General features: G+C 50.3%; 1 protein-coding gene across 1 annotated transcript; it reads left to right on the top strand.

The window, feature by feature from the left end:
• Positions 1-3,516: 3,516 nt before the first annotated feature.
• On the top strand, positions 3,517-12,677 carry FZD4 (frizzled class receptor 4). The gene is made up of 2 exons (XM_046016509.1): positions 3,517-4,213; positions 6,322-12,677. The coding sequence occupies exons 1-2, from the start codon at positions 3,929-3,931 to the stop codon at positions 7,648-7,650; spliced, it is 1,614 nt and encodes a 537-aa protein (XP_045872465.1). The 5' UTR covers positions 3,517-3,928; the 3' UTR covers positions 7,651-12,677.
• Positions 12,678-17,596: the final 4,919 nt, after the last annotated feature.

Raw genomic sequence — 17,596 nt, 5'->3', positions numbered from 1 at the left:
TGTTTCGCAGGAAATAAAAAGCAGGCTCTGGGGTGAGTACTTCAGCACTTAATTGGGTTAGCAAAGAACGGCAAATGAGACGTTTTCCTTAGGAGGGAAAGGATGTTTACGGCCCCCCACCCCCCTAGGTGGTGGATTTTAACCTAAACCCTAGTCTCCAAATGCAGCCTTTAATTTAGAAACCATTACAAGAATCTATTAGAGCAGAAAATGTCAGGTTGAAAAATTAACATATCACAGGAGTTAATTAGAACCCAGCCTCTCATTAGATGCAAATAGAGAGCCCTCCAACTGCCTGGCGGCCTGCTGAAGTCACATTTGTTGCTGCTCCAAAGTGGCTGCCTCCTTCCCACTCAGAGACCGGACAGAGGAAGCTGCCCAGGCCCTCAGGCTAGAGCCACTAGGGGCCCCCAGCCTGCCTTTTAGGTTAATGGAGGGTTCCACTGCCCTGTCCCCATCTTCTGCTCCTCTCCTACATGCTCTGCCTGACACAGGGCAGAGAGCCCTCTGCCTGGAACTCCCTCAGGGAAGTGTTTTCTGCAACAAAGACAAACATGCCAGGCCTGTCACCGGAGCAGACTGGCGACTGTGTAAACCGCTCTGTGAGAGGCGAGGCTGAGGGGCTCCAGGCCATTCAGACTTAGCTCTAAGTCGTGGTCTTTGTTTTCTTTCCACATTCAGACTGAAATGTGATTCCCCTGGCTTTCTTTTTTGGAAAATACCTGCGATGAGTTCCATGCCCAAAAAAGAAAAGCTGTTGACAAGAAAAGCTTCTGCCGGGGTAGGGGCTTCTTCCAGCGTCCTCAGAGGAGACAGTGCTTCGAGCAAGCCGGGGCAGGGATGCCAAAGCAAGGAAGAAGAAGTCCAGATTGCGAAAGGGTCATCTGTAACTAGGGATTGGGTGGAGTGTCCAGCGGTTTCCCCTGTAGAAGCAGTACCATGCCCATGAACTTCTGGGCCATGCAGCCATGCGTCTGAGTCCCCTGTCACTTACTGTGTGATCTTGAACAAATTGTTTAACCCTCCAGACACCAGTTTTCTCAAGCCGCTGTGTGAAATAAATGGACTAATGCACAGAAAGCATGTAATCCAGTATCTGGCACAGAGTAAGTGTTCTATGGAAGTTCTTGGTTGTCGGTCTGATAATAGCATTGCTTCCTCCAACACTGATGGTGTTCTTTCTGCATGCCAGGCCCTGTGCTGATCCCTGACCTTGCGGAGTTCATCGTTCAATAAACCATGTATGCATACCTTCAGTACATGGCAAGCCGTCCTCCCTGTCCTGCAAACATGTCAGGAGAAGTGCCCATTGCACACTAACTTTGCTTTGCTGAGTAGCTCAGAATATCGCAGGCAATCTGCCTCTGAGCGGCCCATAACCTCAGCTACCTCCATCCTCACTTTACCCCCACTATTCTCTCTCGGTGTACGTACCAACTGTGTTACAGTTGTCTGTTTCTTCTTTGCCTCCTCCTGTGAGTTCCTAGAGGGTGGGGATCACCTATTCACTGGATTCATTCATCTCATCATTTATTCATCTCTGTGGGCCTATGGTCTCCTGCATTACTCAGCACAAACAAAAGAGGCAACCCTACTGCTGAGTATGTAAACTTCCAGCTGGGAATATTTCTAGGGAAATAACCCTGCTTCCCATCTTCAAGGGTCCTCCTTGGGCCCTAGTTTGCTTGTTCTTCCATTTTCTAACTATTACTTTGGTTCTAGCCTCAGTTTCTTCATCTCTTTAGGGGCTAATAGGGTTTCCTTCCCTGGGAGGTTGTGATGATGGCTGGAGACAAAGCAGCTTTTATATGCCTAACACAGTTCTAGGTACAGAGCCAAAAACCAAAACAACTTGATTCCATTCCTGCCCTCAGTCAAGTGTAGTTGCCGGTATATGAAAACTAAAACTAAAAAGCAAAACAGGAGCACCACATGAGTGGAATAGATATCATTCCAACTTGTATCCAACCTCTGCCATCTGCCAGACTTGGCTGAAATAGAGGATACGAACATGCATACAAACCTGGTCCCTGTCACCAAGCCCCAGGAAAACCCTGGCAAGTGTCACCAAGCCCCAGGAAAACCCTGTCACCAAGCCCCAGGAAAACCCTGGCAAAAAGATCTCAAGAAGAGAGGAGAAAGCTCTTTCTTCAGATTTTCAGACCTCGGCTGAAGGAGATGTCTTTGGGACCAGGCTGGAAAGCAGGAGGTCGCCCCAGAACAACAAAAACCAAGTTATTCAGCACTTACTCTGTATGTGCCAGACACTGTGCTAAATGATTTACCGGCATTCTCATTTAACTCTTGGAACAACTGTGTGGGGTAGACATGAATTTCCTTATTTTACAGATGACCTATCTGAAGCTCAGAGAGGCACAGTAGCTTTACCACAGTCAAGCAATAAGTAAAGGTTTAGAAATCCACCTGCTGAGGTTTTCACTGGTACGACTGGAAAGGGAAAGGGTGAACTAACACAAACCTCCACCCACGGGGTGGGCAGTGGGGTCGGGGAGGCTGAGAATGAGAGGCGGGAAGAAAATTAGATCAAAACAGCGGTCCCATGATCCCCAGACCTCCAGGGCCCTTCGCAGCAGCAGAATAAGATAGAGATGCAGGCTGCCCTGGAGGGATGCCCGGGAGGCGGGGGTGGGGGTGGGGGGGAAAGGTACCCCCGGCGGTTGTGCGCCTTCTTCGCCTCCCGTGCACAGGTCAAGCCTCTCCCCTCCCGCCCTCTCACCCTCCCAACCTTATTTAGAAACCGTGTCCCCGAGACAGGAAGGGCGGCGGGCCGAGAAGCACGGAGCGTCCCGGTCTCATTTCCTTTCGAATCCCCCTGTGGAATTTCATTTCATACGGTGAGGAAATCGGAGCGCGAGACCGTCGGCTGGTCGGCTGCTCCGGGGCGCCTCCCCCACTCGCGGCTGGAGACAGGCAGCTCCCGGGCGCAGGTCCGGCCGAGTCTGGGGGCGGGGAGACGCGGCCCGGCTCCAACCCAAGCAAGTTAGCAGTGAAAATAGCTGCGAGCTTGCGTTGTACCAGGCACGGGGCTAAGCGTTTTACGCACTACCTCTAATTCTCCCAAGTCTCTTTACGGGTGAGGAAACGGACGCCGAGAGGTTGAGCAATTGCTCAAGGTCACACAGCCGGGATTTAAAGCCACAACGTTTGTAAATCGAAATCCCGTGTTCTTTGTGCACGTTTCTCTGCCTGATAGGTAGGCAGCCCCGGGCTGAGGTGACAGCCGGAAGAGGGGAAGGAAAGGGAGCCGACTGATCTGGGAGCGTTTCTCACCTGGGAGGGGGGGAGGCAGGCTGGCCCAGCGGGAGCAACTCCGCTCCATCCCCGCCTGGCCCCCGAGCGCCGCGAACCTGGAGGGAGGAAAGTGAGAGCCGGGAAGCCGGGCGGGGCGCTCCGGGAGGGAGGGACGGAGGGACTGGGGACGGGGGAGGGGGGAGGGGGCGGGCGGGCGGGGGCCTGACCCTCCCCGCGGCGGGCGGCCCCGCCCCTCGCTGCCCACGGCGCCCGGCCATTGGAGAGGCGCGCTGTCCGTCCCGCCCCGCCACCGCCCAGCGAACCTCCAGCGCCGCGGAGGGCTGGGGCGGTGAGAGCGGCGCGGTGCTGGGTGCTGGGGTATTCGCCCAGACGCAGAGCGGACGCGGCCGGCGCCGGCTAGGGGCTAGGAGGCTCGCCGCCTGCAGCCATGACCCTCGCAGTCTGTCCTTCGGCCCCCGCCACGGGCGTCTAATATCCCACACAGTCGCGCGCAGCTGCTGGAGACCCGGCCGCTGCCCCTTCTTCGCCCTTGGCGCCTTATCACACTCCCTTCCCGGGAGCTGGGAGCAGCGCGGGCAGCCGGCGCCTCCGTGCAAACTGGGGGTGTCTGCTGGACCACCTCCCGCCGCAGCCGCCGCCGCCCCCGGCTCTGGCCATGGCCTGGCGGGGCGCAGTGCCGAGCGTCCTGGGGGCACCCGGGGGCCTCGATCTCAGTCTGAGGCTGCTGCTGCTGTTGCTGCTGCTCCTGGAGCCAGCGTGGGGCTTCGGGGACGAGGAGGAGCGGCGCTGCGACCCCATCCGCATCTCCATGTGCCAGAACCTGGGCTACAACGTGACCAAGATGCCCAACCTGGTGGGGCACGAGCTGCAGACCGACGCCGAGCTGCAGCTGACAACTTTCACGCCGCTCATCCAGTACGGCTGCTCCAGCCAGCTGCAGGTGGGCGCCCCCACCCCCACCCCTGGCGGGACGGGACCCCTTGGGCAGGGACGCCCCAAACTAACTTCGTGGAGCCCTTGCCAAGGCAAACCCCCTGCCCCCTTCCAAGGCTGAAGGGTAAAACTATCCTGGAAAAGTGATTTCCAACCCCACCCCCACTTTTCTGTCCCTTCTCAGGGACTGGAAGCCAAAACGTTGTGTAAGTCATCTGGCCTGCGAAAGAACCCACTCTTACACCCCGCCCTTCCGTTTTTCTCCCCTGCTCACCCGTGTCTAGCCAAGCCCCTAACCCCAGTGGAGCTGAGGGTTATCTTTGCCAAGGATTCTGGCGGCCGCTGCTCGGTGGGCGAGTCCCCAGCAGGGCAGCCAGCTGCAACTAAGACTTGGAAGAAGAGATAAGGAGCCGGGAACTTCTCCCTCTCAGACCTCCTTTCTCCCTCATATTTTGGGGTGGCTTATTAAGTGGAACCCCCCTGCCGCGTTTTCTGCGGAGCGGCCCCTCCTCGCGTCGTCCCGCATGACTTTAGAGGTCATGCAGGAAGGAATGGTTGGGTGGCTTGAGATCCTTCTGATCCTCAGGGTTGAGGGCAGGTTTAGGATTTGGTGGAGAGAAAACACAGTTTGGGGAAAAGGTGATAGTGTGTGGTCAAGCTCCAGGAAGGTAATTTGCATATTGGAAGGTTTTTTTTCCCAGTCATTAAAAATTTTAAAGCTTCTGTAATGATAAGGAAAATGTTCAACCTACAATAGGTTAAGAAATAATTTGCATATACAGGGTGGTTATAATCTTACAAAACCAACAACCCATTCAATTTTTTTTTAAAAAGGAACTGAGAGATTTTTTTAAAAAGGTTAGCACTGGTTGTGTTTTGGTTGGTGAGGCTCTGAGTGAGTTTTAAAAATTTAGACAAGAGAGAACTCGGGAAGAAAAACAGAGGGTAGTTGTCCAGGCTGAAAGCTTCAGAAAGCCGTGGTTCTGGTTATAGCTTCCAAGAGATAAGAAACAGGCAGGCAGCTTACTTAGTAGGTGTGTGTTTTTACACAGGTCATTTAAAAAAGTTGGACTGTGGTTTCAGAAAGATGGTTGGGATTAGACCTGTTGCTGCTGAAACACTCCCTTTGGGGTGTTCAGAACTTTAGAACGAGGTTATAAAAGCTTCAGAAATGATCCTCTAGCTCTCAGTTTGGAAACAGCACATATCCTGACATCAGTGGCAATTTTGTTGGAGAAACAGCTTTTGCAGGGATATATATTTTTAATTACATGTATCCTGGGGAAGTAGCCAAGCTGTTTTGAAGGACAGGACTGGATCCTTTTACATGCTGGAAAATAGTGACTTGTAATTCTAGACTTCATAGACAACATCTGTAAGGAGCCAAGCCGACTGTTTATCAATGCTGGAGGAATTGAGGACAGCAACTGGACTCTGTCCTGCTGGTACTGCTGTTCCAGAGATCTCACATTTATATTTTCCTATTGTGCTTCATTATTATTCATCGAGGAGACCTGGCCAAACAAAGCCCTGGTGACCAGAGACCCCAACCTGCACCCCATCCTTGGGTCCACCAGGGTCTCAATTAGGACATTTTCTGTTTCAGTGTGGGACTGATTAACAAAATAAATTTGAGGGGATAAAGTAGAAAAAAGAGAGAATATAAATAGGAGAAAAGCCGGATCTATAATTTTTTTTTACATTTATTTTTATGGTGATAAAGAAGCGAGGACCAAAATAAATCACCCCATCGCCAGAATGACTCAGTCATTCGATTAGTCTGTTCCGCTGTTTGAAAGAGGGAGATGCAAAGTCAAGTCCTAAGGTTTATTTTCTTAAGCTTTATGCAAAAAAGGGGTGATGTAATTCTTCAGGTCCTTTTTATATATTTATTTATTGACGGTCTCCGGGAAAGGATTGCTAGAAGCAAAGTGTGCACGTGATGGATTTTTTTAAGCACCCTAGTCTGAGGTCAGAGTAAACAGTCAGAGTCCCTATAGCTGGTTTAAAAGTCGATATGTACTTTTGCCTGGAAGCATTCAACTCTGCTTCATGCAAGCATTTGGTCAGACTTCCAAGTCATTGTTTTCTTTGTTCATTTCATTACTTTTCCAGTTCTTCCTTTGTTCAGTTTACGTGCCAATGTGCACAGAGAAGATCAACATCCCCATCGGCCCGTGTGGCGGCATGTGTCTTTCGGTCAAGAGACGCTGTGAACCCGTCCTGAAGGAATTTGGCTTTGCCTGGCCGGAGAGCCTGAACTGCAGCAAATTCCCGCCCCAGAATGACCACAACCACATGTGCATGGAAGGGCCGGGTGATGAGGAGGTGCCCTTACCTCACAAAACCCCCCTCCAGCCTGGGGAAGAGTGCCACTCCGTAGGCACTAACTCGGATCAGTACATCTGGGTGAAAAGGAGCCTGAACTGTGTTCTCAAGTGTGGCTATGACGCTGGCTTGTACAGCCGCACGGCCAAGGAGTTCACGGACATCTGGATGGCCGTGTGGGCCAGCCTGTGCTTCATCTCTACCGCCTTCACCGTGCTCACCTTCCTGATCGATTCCTCCAGGTTCTCCTACCCTGAGCGCCCCATCATATTTCTCAGTATGTGCTATAATATTTATAGCATTGCTTATATTGTCAGGCTGACCGTAGGCCGGGAAAGGATATCCTGCGATTTTGAAGAGGCAGCAGAACCTGTTCTCATCCAAGAAGGACTTAAGAACACAGGATGTGCAATCATTTTCTTGCTGATGTACTTTTTTGGAATGGCCAGTTCCATCTGGTGGGTTATTCTGACGCTCACTTGGTTTTTGGCCGCGGGACTCAAATGGGGTCACGAGGCCATCGAGATGCACAGCTCTTATTTCCACATTGCTGCCTGGGCCATCCCTGCTGTGAAAACCATTGTCATCTTGATTATGAGACTGGTGGATGCGGACGAACTGACTGGCCTGTGCTACGTCGGGAACCAAAACCTCGATGCCCTCACAGGCTTTGTGGTGGCTCCCCTCTTCACGTATTTGGTGATTGGAACCCTGTTCATCGCTGCTGGTTTAGTGGCCTTGTTCAAAATTCGATCCAATCTGCAAAAGGATGGGACAAAGACAGACAAGTTGGAAAGGCTGATGGTCAAGATCGGGGTCTTCTCGGTCCTGTACACGGTGCCTGCCACATGTGTGATTGCCTGCTATTTCTATGAAATCTCCAACTGGGCACTCTTCCGGTATGCTGCAGATGACTCCAATATGGCGGTGGAGATGTTGAAGATTTTTATGTCTTTGCTGGTGGGCATCACTTCAGGAATGTGGATTTGGTCTGCCAAGACTCTGCACACCTGGCAGAAGTGTTCTAACAGATTGGTGAATTCTGGGAAGGTAAAGAGAGAAAAGCGAGGGAACGGTTGGGTGAAGCCTGGGAAAGGCAACGAAACTGTGGTATAAAGCTACCTGGGCTCCACGCTTTCCAAATTTTGAAGGTGGGGGGAATGCTAGCATTTTGGCGCAAGTGAGACTAAAAGTTTCCTGCAGTGAATCTCAGTTTGAGCAAACTGGCAACACATCAGTGACCCCTATAAGCCACCGCCACCTGCCCCCGCCCCACTCCTAGCATCATAAAAGGAATGATTTTGCTGCAGACTTTGGAACGATCCAAAATGGAAAAGCCAGTTAGAGGCTTTCAAAGCTGTGAAAAATCAAAACATTGATCACTTTAGCAGGTCGCAGCTTGGAGCGTGGAGGTCCTGTCTCGATTCCAGGAGGGTCCAGGGCGATACTGCTTTTCCCTGCAGAGTGAGATCTGGGCTGTGAGTAGGTAACTCGCAGGGAGAAAGATTAACTTTTTTAACCCTTAAAATCTTAAATACTAACTGGGTCTTTCAGATAGCAAAGCAATCTCTAAACACTGGAGACACTGGGTTCAGACAAGTGTTACAAGAGTTTTATAGTTGGGCTGATCTAACATAAACAGTTTCTGTGGTGTGCTGTGTGCTGTTTAGGGCTTTGTGGATTGCTCTCCCAAGAGGTGGTGTCAGAACCTTTCAGTGCCTTTGTCATAAAACAGAATTGTTTGAAAAAAACAAAAGTACTGTACAAACATGCGTAAGGTATCCAGTGGATTTTTCTTCTGTCTCTTCCTCTTAAATTTCAACATCGCTGTTGTAGGCTGCTGCTGTTTTCTTCGTTTTGCATTAATGACTCAAAATAGGTATTTTTATAGGATTTTTTTTCTCTTTTTTGTACAGCAGCGTGCCTAATGAGGGGGAAAGTAAGGGTGATTCACTTTCTGACAATCATTTAATTCAGAGGAAAATGAGATTTATCAAGTCGACTTACCTTACCGACCCTGGAGACCTGTTGCATTGAGCAATGGGGACTTAATATATTTTACTTTGTGTGATTGCATCTATGCAGACGCCAGTCTGGAAGAGCTAAAATGTTACGTTTCTTGGCAACTTTGCATTCACACAGATTAGCTATGTAATTTGTGTGTGTCAATTATAATTAAAAGCACATTCTTGGACCATGACATAATAGTATACTCAACTGACTTTAAAACCATGGTCAGCTTGCATTCTCAGAATGATAGTGCCTTTCTTTTCTTTAGCATAAGAATGTTATCAGTCCAGTCTATGACCACCATGAAGACTTTTCTGTTCTGTAGAGAGAACTAAGGACAGCTAATCCAACTACTCGGTGCAGAATTGTTTCCTAGTAATTGGCAAAGGCTCCTTATAAGATTTCATTGGAGGCAGTGTGGCCTGGAGTATTTATATGGTGCTTAATGAATCTCCAGGATTCCAGCCAGGAGCTAGGTTGGTTAGTAGGGAATAAAGTGTAGACCATATGAAGTGAACTGCAAACTCTTAACAACACAGGTCTTAATTGCCTTTTGCAGGGGTATCCAGAGCTTTTAAAAGTTAGGCTTTATGTTCCTCACAATGGGGTACCCCCCAGCAGCCTCTCAAAAAGTTGCAATTCTTTTAAAATTGTAACTGGACTCTCTCTTAACTTGCCTTAGGCCTTCTAATCACCAGATCTCTGGGACAAATGGTTGACAATGTCACAGGTCCTTGTAGCTCATACCTATCTTTGCTTCAGCAACTACTTTGCAATGACTCACTTATTATTTATTCATGTCCCACCCCACCCCTCTTTCAGAAACAGGTAGGAAAACTCTTTTATCACATATCTTTGTGGAAAAACATTTCCAGGGACTCAGATTCCCTAATAGGTGGTCAGATTCTGGAAATATGTGTGTCCTTTCCCATCCTTTTTGAGCTGTGGTTTGACACTTTGCTGTCGTTGTTTTCCGGGGCTCCTGAGCCATCTGAGGTAAAGATGCATAGAAGGTCTGTTGTGTATTTTGGGAGGGAGAGTCTCGGGGCTCTGAGGACAGATGCTAACTAGGCGCGGAGGGTCCCTGGTGTGTGTGTGTGTGCGTGCCGAGCCCCAGTACCTTGGCTGGACTCCGGGTCAGGGTTCCAGGAGCATGAGAAATGATCCTCAGAAGGACCCGTTGAACTCCCATCTGAGACTGTGTCGCCTGCCTCTGGAATACAAATGTGAACTCCCTGTGCTGCTTGCAGACAGTTCCCAGAGCTGCCCAGGGCCCCGGAGCCTTCACCCAGGGGCAGGGCCTGCCCTTACTCACGCTCTGCTCCAGCGTCCTGGGAGTTGCACGGAGACTCCGGCCCAGGAAGGGGAAGAAGGACGGTGCAGCCAGGGCACTGGCCTCACTTTACGACTGTAGGCCTCTGTCAGGCGCTAGTGTTTCTGATGGCTCCGTGATCGTGTGACCCAGGCGGCACCCGGCAGAGGGCAAGGCACAGAGTAGGTGCTTGATATCTGTGAGAAATGAAATAATAATAATAAGAGGGCTTGGGTGAACCGCTCCGCCCGAGTTCGGGAGCAAACACGTCCCTTCTGCAAATGTCTGGCCTTGTGTCACAGGGCTGTGGGCCTTTCCTTTCACATTCCAGACAATGGAGCGTGTTTACAGTTTCAGGAAAAGAGCTTTGTGGCTGCAGTCAGTTACGAGTTACCTTGACGTGACTCCATCACCTCTTCAGTTGATATCTGTTTTTTTAAAAAAAAGTCAATTATTAGCACATTTATGAGTGCCACTCTGTGTAAAGCCCCATTGTTAGGCACATTTGGGGACGTGGAGGAGTGCAGGCTTTGTCCTCCCCACTGGCCTGGACTGAGGATGCGCCTGGGTCTGCTGAGTGTTACTCTTGGTTTTGGGGGAGGAAGACTGGCCTCTGTTTCATGGTCTCCCACCCATCAACCACTTCCTGGGTCTTTCTGCCTTTCCTGTCTCTCTCACCCCTCCCCACGATTCCCCACTTGTCAGCTCCAGGGGTTTTGACAGGATGCCTCAGCCCAATTTCATGACCAGCTCTGTGGAGATCCCCCAGGAAAACACTGAACACTGGCTGAAAGGATGTGAGCTCCCACACCTCGTGGGGATGGGGGGGGCAGGCCACTCAGGGCTTGGGGTGTTTCGTGTGACGTGTGCAGGGGACTCTGAGGACATCTTGCTAGGGAAAAGGTTAGGGCTGGGGTTTTTGAAATCTAGAATAAGTAGAGAAGATTGTAGCTTCCCCCAAAATGCCTTGGCCTCTGGAGATTTTACTCAACGGGGCCCCAGGGCACCTCTGTCCACCCTCCACTCTGGCAAGCCCCTCTTTCTCTTCCTTCGCAAAGGCCACCCTTCAGGGCTGAGGAACATGGGGTAGGGTGGAACTGGCCAGAACCGTCTGGTTGGGCTACTTGGTTGATTCATATCCTTTTCCTCCCATTTCCTGAACTCTGAGAAGGCTTCTGAGCCGCCACCTTGCTCAGGGTCCTGAAACCACAGAAGACAGTGCCGCCGCTGTTTCTTTCCCTGAGATGCTCTCTGACTTTCCCCTCCCCAGTCACTCCCTCACCTGCACCCTCAAACCCAGAATCAGGACAACTTCTGTGTTGATGTTCTGAATTGTGACTTTACCAGCACCCTGAGCTCTGTCTTCTCTGGTGCCCTCCCACCCCCCAGCCTCCGGGTCACTGAATTCAGGCCTTACTGTGTTAGCAATGGAGCTGGGACCTGAGGACATGAGGAGCTCGCCAGCCTCAGCCCTGGAGCACTGACTCAGTTTACCGGGATGTCACCAGACTGGTGTGGCCTGTGGCTTCTGGGGAGGTGGCCCTAGCAGCAGTCAGTGGGGAGAGCCACAGAGCACAGACTTTGGAAGGAGCCCCCAGGATCGAGCTAGGTCCTGATTTTCATTCTGTGATGGGAGAGGTTGGAGGGAATTGCCTTTCTAGCCAGTTATGTCCAGTCACTGGACTCTAACGGTTCTGGGTGTTCTTTTATTGTATTTGGGTTGAGTCCTCCTCTGATTTGCCTAATGTTGGGTGAAGGACCCAGGTTATCATTTTCCTCTGGGCCTAGGTCGTAGATCTTGGAATCTCCTAGAAGAGCATTTTGCTCCTCCCAAGGATCAGGTACCAGAGCCTTAAATAATGGATTTTGTTTCCCTGTGGCCTGCTCAGAGCTCTCTGCCACTGCATCTTGCCACGCGCATGTGCGGTCATGGCCCGCTGACTCTCCCTGAGAGGGAAGTGAACCCTGACCCTCTCCAACAGGCCTCTTCCCCTCCGGTGGCCCATTTGCCCTGTAGCAGCCTGTTCCTGTTTCTGATTTATCTTACTTCCCTTCTTCTTTGCATCGGCAAATTCCCCGTATTTGCCCAAGCATTTGGGAGAGGGCCTGTTTGGGGTCCTCTGTGAGCCACGTCCTCCAGGCTTTGGTGGCTCCTTGATCTCCTGCCATATTCAGTATCTGACCACTGTCCTCTCAGAAGAGATTCTGAGAAGAGGGGCGGGAGCAGCTCTGCTCCCCAAAGACTGGTCTGTCTTCTCCCTCAGGATGTGCTCCTCTCCACGTCCTGCTCATGGGCTTGGGCCCCAACCTGGTTGTGCGCTTTGGGAGGGGGAGGCCGCTCTCTCGCTGTCTTCCCCACTGGGGCATCTAGGGGGTTCTGAATTTTTTCCTACCTCACAGGGATGTTGTGAGAACTTGCAAAGGTCTGAGGGTGAAAGGCCCCTTGAGCTCTTTGCAGGAAAGGTGGAATCAGTGTCAAGCGTGATTCGTGAAGAGACGAACTGGGACTCAGCATCCTTGTGCAGCAGGCAGGCCGTGCCCTGTGGCCTGTCCTTGGATCCCATGCCACCCTGCACCTCCAGCCACCTTGAGGCCAACCCGGGGGGCTTCCAGATGTTCGACATAGAGGTACCAGGCACCTGCTACACTTGCCCTCATGAACTGCTGAATGTCAAAGTAAATGGACCCTGCTTTTAAGGATGTACAAACGTGTGTCTGCATTGATGTCTGTACTGTAAATTTCTAATTTATCACTGTACAAAAAAAATAAACTTTGCTATTTAATTTTTGTATTAAAGGAAAATAAAGTTTTGTTTATTAACTGGTCTGAGATGTGGCATGTTCCTCGAGGTGCAGCAGAGCTCCCAGGAGGCACACCTTCCCAGCAGCGAGAAAGAGAGATTTTCGTCTGCAGGGAAGATTGAGAGGCTCTTTCTGAGAGCCTCTTTGTTTCTTTCTTGCTGGTGCTATTTTTCCCCTCTGGGATTTCTCCTGGGTCAGTAAACCCCCGAGGTCCAAGGTCAACAGAATTTATTGCTCTCGTGGTCATCAGTATCACTGAAATCGTCACATGATACTTTGGAGGAAACCGGAGTTCCCAAGCTGTTGTCCATGACACCTCTTTCTGGCATCTCCACTAGGCGTGGCCATTTTTAGTATACTTTCCAAGCACCTCTGACTTAATCTGGTGGCTTGAAAATTTTTTGTATCACTACAAGAGCTTCAGGGGTCTTTTAAAGGGGCAAGAGGGATTTTTTTTAAACATTTTCATTAAATTTTTTTTCTTCCTGGTTCCCCAACATTTTTGTGTAATAGATATGGGAGTATGTCATATCAGTCAATCAGGATGATCATTTCCTTAGTTAATTTTATAAATGGGGTGGCCTATGTCTCCATATCCAGAAGTCATCAGATGAAGCAAATTCGAAGCCATTACCAGAACACTTCATGGGAGCAAATAATAAGGACCACACAGACGCAGATGAAAGGGGAACCATTCCCATTGGAGATGTCGGCTGATGGCCCAGGAGAGAACATCAGCCCTCTTGGTTCACCTTAAAGTACTTTCCACACCTGGTTTCACCTGAATACCACCCTGTTTTGGTGTAAGGAAAAAGCCCAGGGAAGAAGGATCTGTACTACTATTCTCCTTCACTGCAGATTGCTATTGTACTTTTATCTGAAACCATAAATGAAGGGAGGTATGTAATTTAAATTCTCTTCCCTGGAAGACAGGCTGTGTTTCTCATTTCATTACCTACTCATTAAGTAGTTAGGAAGTTCAGGAAAAGTCAACACAATCTGAAATGAATTCGTAATTGCACCGGAGGAACACTTTCCCTATGAAGATAGTTTTACATTTACATGATTTCATCTTATTCTCATGGCATCTTTAAAGTAAGCCGGACAGGCATCGTCTTGTTTAAGGAAGAACTGAAACGTAGGGCAAGGGACTTGCCCAGGGAGTTAGCAGGTTGGACAGCCTGGTCTTCTCACACCCAGCCCATGGATTTTTGTTGTGGTCTTACACACAGTGGTGAGTGGGTGTGTTCACCCAAAAGACATGTTGAAGTCCTACCCCCTGTATCTGTGAATATGAACTTATTTGGAACTCGGGTCTTGCAGACTTAATCAGGTCAAAGAGAGCTCACACTCCATTCAGGTAGGCTTTCATTCAGTGGCTGGCGTCCTTATAGGAAGGGGGCAGTTTGGACACAGACACTGAGAGGATAGATCGCCTCATGAAGGCGGAGGGAGAGATGAGGGTGAAGCAGCTACCCACTGGGCCAGAAACCCCAGGGATGGTCAGTCCCCCAAAAGCTAGGAGGGAGCAAGAACGGTTCTTCATCAGAGCCTCCAACGGCAACCCCGCCGACACTTTGACTGTGGACCTCTAGCTTCCTAACTGCACACGAATGCATTTCTGGGTCTGAAGCCACCCAGTTTGTGACCATTGGTTATGGCATCCCTAGGAAATGAAAACATACTCGATTTCTCTGATTCCTTCCACCCCTGCAAACCGTTTGGTGGGAATGGGTAAATGTTTTGGCAGGCAACTCTCTCAATAATGAGAGCTGGCCATGAGCTTCTGTTGTTTAAGGATTATGCAGCATAAATCACCCGGGCAAGTTTCTTTATCTGCAAACTGGACACCTCTAGAATCAACCCCATGATCCCTGACACTCAACTGGCTCGAACTGGTCTTGGCTGGTCTCCCACCCACCCACCCCCAATGGGAGCTCTGTGTGCAGGGCCAGGACCTTGACTGGAATGTGGCCCAAGGGTTTTTAGCATTTCTGTCCTGAGAACTGATTTTTTCTTTCCCATTTTAGCTTTCACATGCAATCATAATTTTAAAGTTGAGCTCACTCTTGACTAGAGAGGTCAGCCTCGGCTTCCTGTCTTCGGAGGTTCTGTGAACAGAAACAAACTGCACTTGGAGAAGGCAGTCATTCTCTCTCCATTTTCCTTCTCAATGCAGCCGGGTTGGAGGAATGGGACCATCTTGCTAGATGTTGTGAAAACGTTGGACATGCGAAGGTATATTCCAAAAAGCTTTCGAAATGGGCCTTGGTCCCACCTGATATTCCTAAGATCATCCTGTCTTCTCTCTCAGCTTATTCTCAGGCTAAGAGAAGCCACACATTCACCTGCCCTCACACAAAGGATTCCAATGACTCACTCCCAGGAGGGAGAATAAAGATTTTGAAAAACTTACTACATTTCACCTCAGTGTCCCGATATTTATTAGCCTCCCACATGGTTTCTTCTCAGTGCCTGATCCTGTTTTCACCCACCAAGGTGTTTAATCTCCTGGCGAGCCCACCTTCTCAGTACCTTTCTTTTTAAGAGACGAAGGGATTGGCTCTCTAAGTTTTCTAAAATGCCTGAGGGTTGCATCATTTCACAGGGTAGGAGGCTAAAGGGTGGCGTATAAAGCCATGAGATGGAATTGATAAATCACAGAGAGCAATCCTTTCACGCCTTGCCTCTCACTCTCTTGCTTTTTCATAGGTGTTTCCCCTTGCCTAGAATGCCCCTTCCATCTTTCTTCAAAGAGGAAAATTGTGTTTGTTCTTCATTCAAGACTCAAGTCTTAGAGCATCTCTTCTGGGAAGACTTCCTTGACTCTCCTCCTTACACTTCTAGCCTTTTGTTCTTAACATAGGGTGACTCTAAGCCCCTGTGCTGCCAACTCTGGGCGCCATCACGGCACTATTGGTAATGGTCCCTTCATGTGTCCATCTCCCCACTGGACTGATATCCCTGGGGGTGACTGGGTGCCCAAAGCTGCCTGCCTGTGTGCCCTCGGGACCTGGCCCTCGCTGTGCCTGACACAGGGCACGAGTCACCAGAATGTCTACGGAAAGAAGATGGGAGGGAGGCAGAGCTTTAAAACCTTGTTAGTTAGGGGCTGGGGGTGGGGGGTTGGTGACCAATGCAACCAGCACAGGAAAGAAATCAAAACTAACAATAAGAGCCATCACACAGGCAGGACTTTCTGGAAAGACGCTCTGGCAAAATTCTCAAAGAAAATTCTCTAGTCTCAAAGGCAGTTTTGAGAATGATCACCTACCCCCTGTGCTGCTTATTGTTAGTTGTCTTTCTTTCCTTCTTTTTTCTTCCTCCCCCTCCCCAGCAACATTTGCTGCAAGCCTACTGTTTGTGGAATACTGGGCCAGGCTGGGGAAGGGAGAGATGTAGTGCTTGTAAAATGCCGCAGAAGACAAGGTCCAACTCAGAGTCCAAAAGTGCAGATGACAAAACAGAGAAAGAATTCAGCTGTTATTAACAAGCTTAAAACTCCAAACCTGGAAAAACAAATCCTCTAGTGCTTAGTAAATATTTGTTGAATAGCTGAATGAGGGCCCATCATGCACCAGCCACTGTCCTGGGAGAGCCCTGTAGGGGACACCAAGATAAACAAGATACAACGTCTCCCTCCAGAAGTTCATCGGTGGTACAGCACTTCTCCATCTATCCCTACCCACTGAAGGATCCATGCTACTACTCTTAGTGCATTTGCTATGTAATTTCTTCCTAGCCGATGTCCCAGGACCTTGCTGGTTTCGCTTGCAAAGAACAGCTCTGAGTACTGAGTACAATGAGAAAGGGTTCGTCAAACTGTTGTCATCTCATCATTCAATCCCGAAAATGACACTTCTGCCTCAATAGGTAAATGTGTAGGGAGGCAGGAGGAAGAGGAGAGAGGAAGGAGTGGGTCCCAGAGACCACCACTCTTAAGATTGGGTCTGCTCATCACAACCACTGGCTGATCGGCTGGTTTCAGTATGTAAAAAATAAAACATAAAACATACCCATGAAGGGTGCCTGGGTGGCTTGGTTGGTTAATTGGCTGCCTTCGGCTCAGGTCATGATCCCAGACTCGTGGGATCGAGTCCCTCATCCGGCTCCTTGCTCAGCGGGGAGTCTGCTTCTCCCTTGGCCGGCAGCTCCGCCGGCTTGTGCTCTCTCTCTAAGAGATAAAATCATTAAAAAACAAAACCAGAATGTACCCATGATGTGCCACCGAAGGCATCGAGTCGTCAGAATGGCTCACCACCCGCACCTGAGCATCTTTCCCAGCCCCCGTGTTACTTTGGATTATTTGCTCTGCAGGTGGCTCTGCCTTGTGTCCTCCGAGCAGCGTTCCCTCGCTTCTCTCCTGTCGTAATTCTACAAATCCAAAGAGTGGAAGTGTAAAAAGGCATGCGGTCAATCCCCATTTCCTCCTTCACCCGGAGGGAGAGGAATAAACGTGCCAATCAGCGTGTGGAGGAGAGTGGCCCCGGGTGCAGGCGGCCAGTCGCTCCGCGGAACTGGAACTGGAGGTTCTTGCAGTGGGAGGGAAGGTGGCCCGAGGCCAAGCTAGCAAAGGCCTGGGAGGCCGCGCGGGGCACAGTGTGAGGGCAGGGAGGGCTCCCGTCCGCCTTGGGCTTTACGCGTAGCTCGGCCTGGCTGCTGCCCGGACTGGGGACTGGACACCAGGCAGAGGCCGGCCCACCCGGCTGGACGAAAAACCACGAAGGCCTGAGGGAAAGTGGTCGCAGAGAGAGAAAGGCCGGGGCCACGTTCAGAGAAACCACAGCGCGCAGCAGCCTCCAGGGCCCTGGTCAACAGTCAGAACCTTTGCTTTCTGGCCGGGGGTGTTTCAAGGCCAGAAGCTTTGTTTGCTCTGAGCACGATGCAGCCCGGTCTCTGCACCGCCGGGCGCGGAGAAATGACCACCCGCTCGGAAGG

The sequence above is a fragment of the Meles meles genome, chromosome 8, assembly GCF_922984935.1.
Source record: "Meles meles chromosome 8, mMelMel3.1 paternal haplotype, whole genome shotgun sequence".
Taxonomy (NCBI): Eukaryota; Metazoa; Chordata; class Mammalia; order Carnivora; family Mustelidae; genus Meles; species Meles meles.
The sequence above is the reverse complement of the archived record's forward strand: the minus strand, read 5'-3'. Positions and strand labels throughout refer to the sequence as shown.

What these genes read in the sequence shown, in the direction of transcription:
- FZD4 (XM_046016509.1), top strand. Translation starts at nt 3,929, where the DNA reads ATGGCCTGGCGGGGCGCAGTGCCGAGCGTCCTGGGGGCACCCGGGGGC. An exon ending in GCTGCTCCAGCCAGCTGCAG is followed by an intron (nt 4,214 to 6,321) that starts GTGGGCGCCCCC and finishes TTACTTTTCCAG; the next exon opens with TTCTTCCTTTGTTCAGTTTA.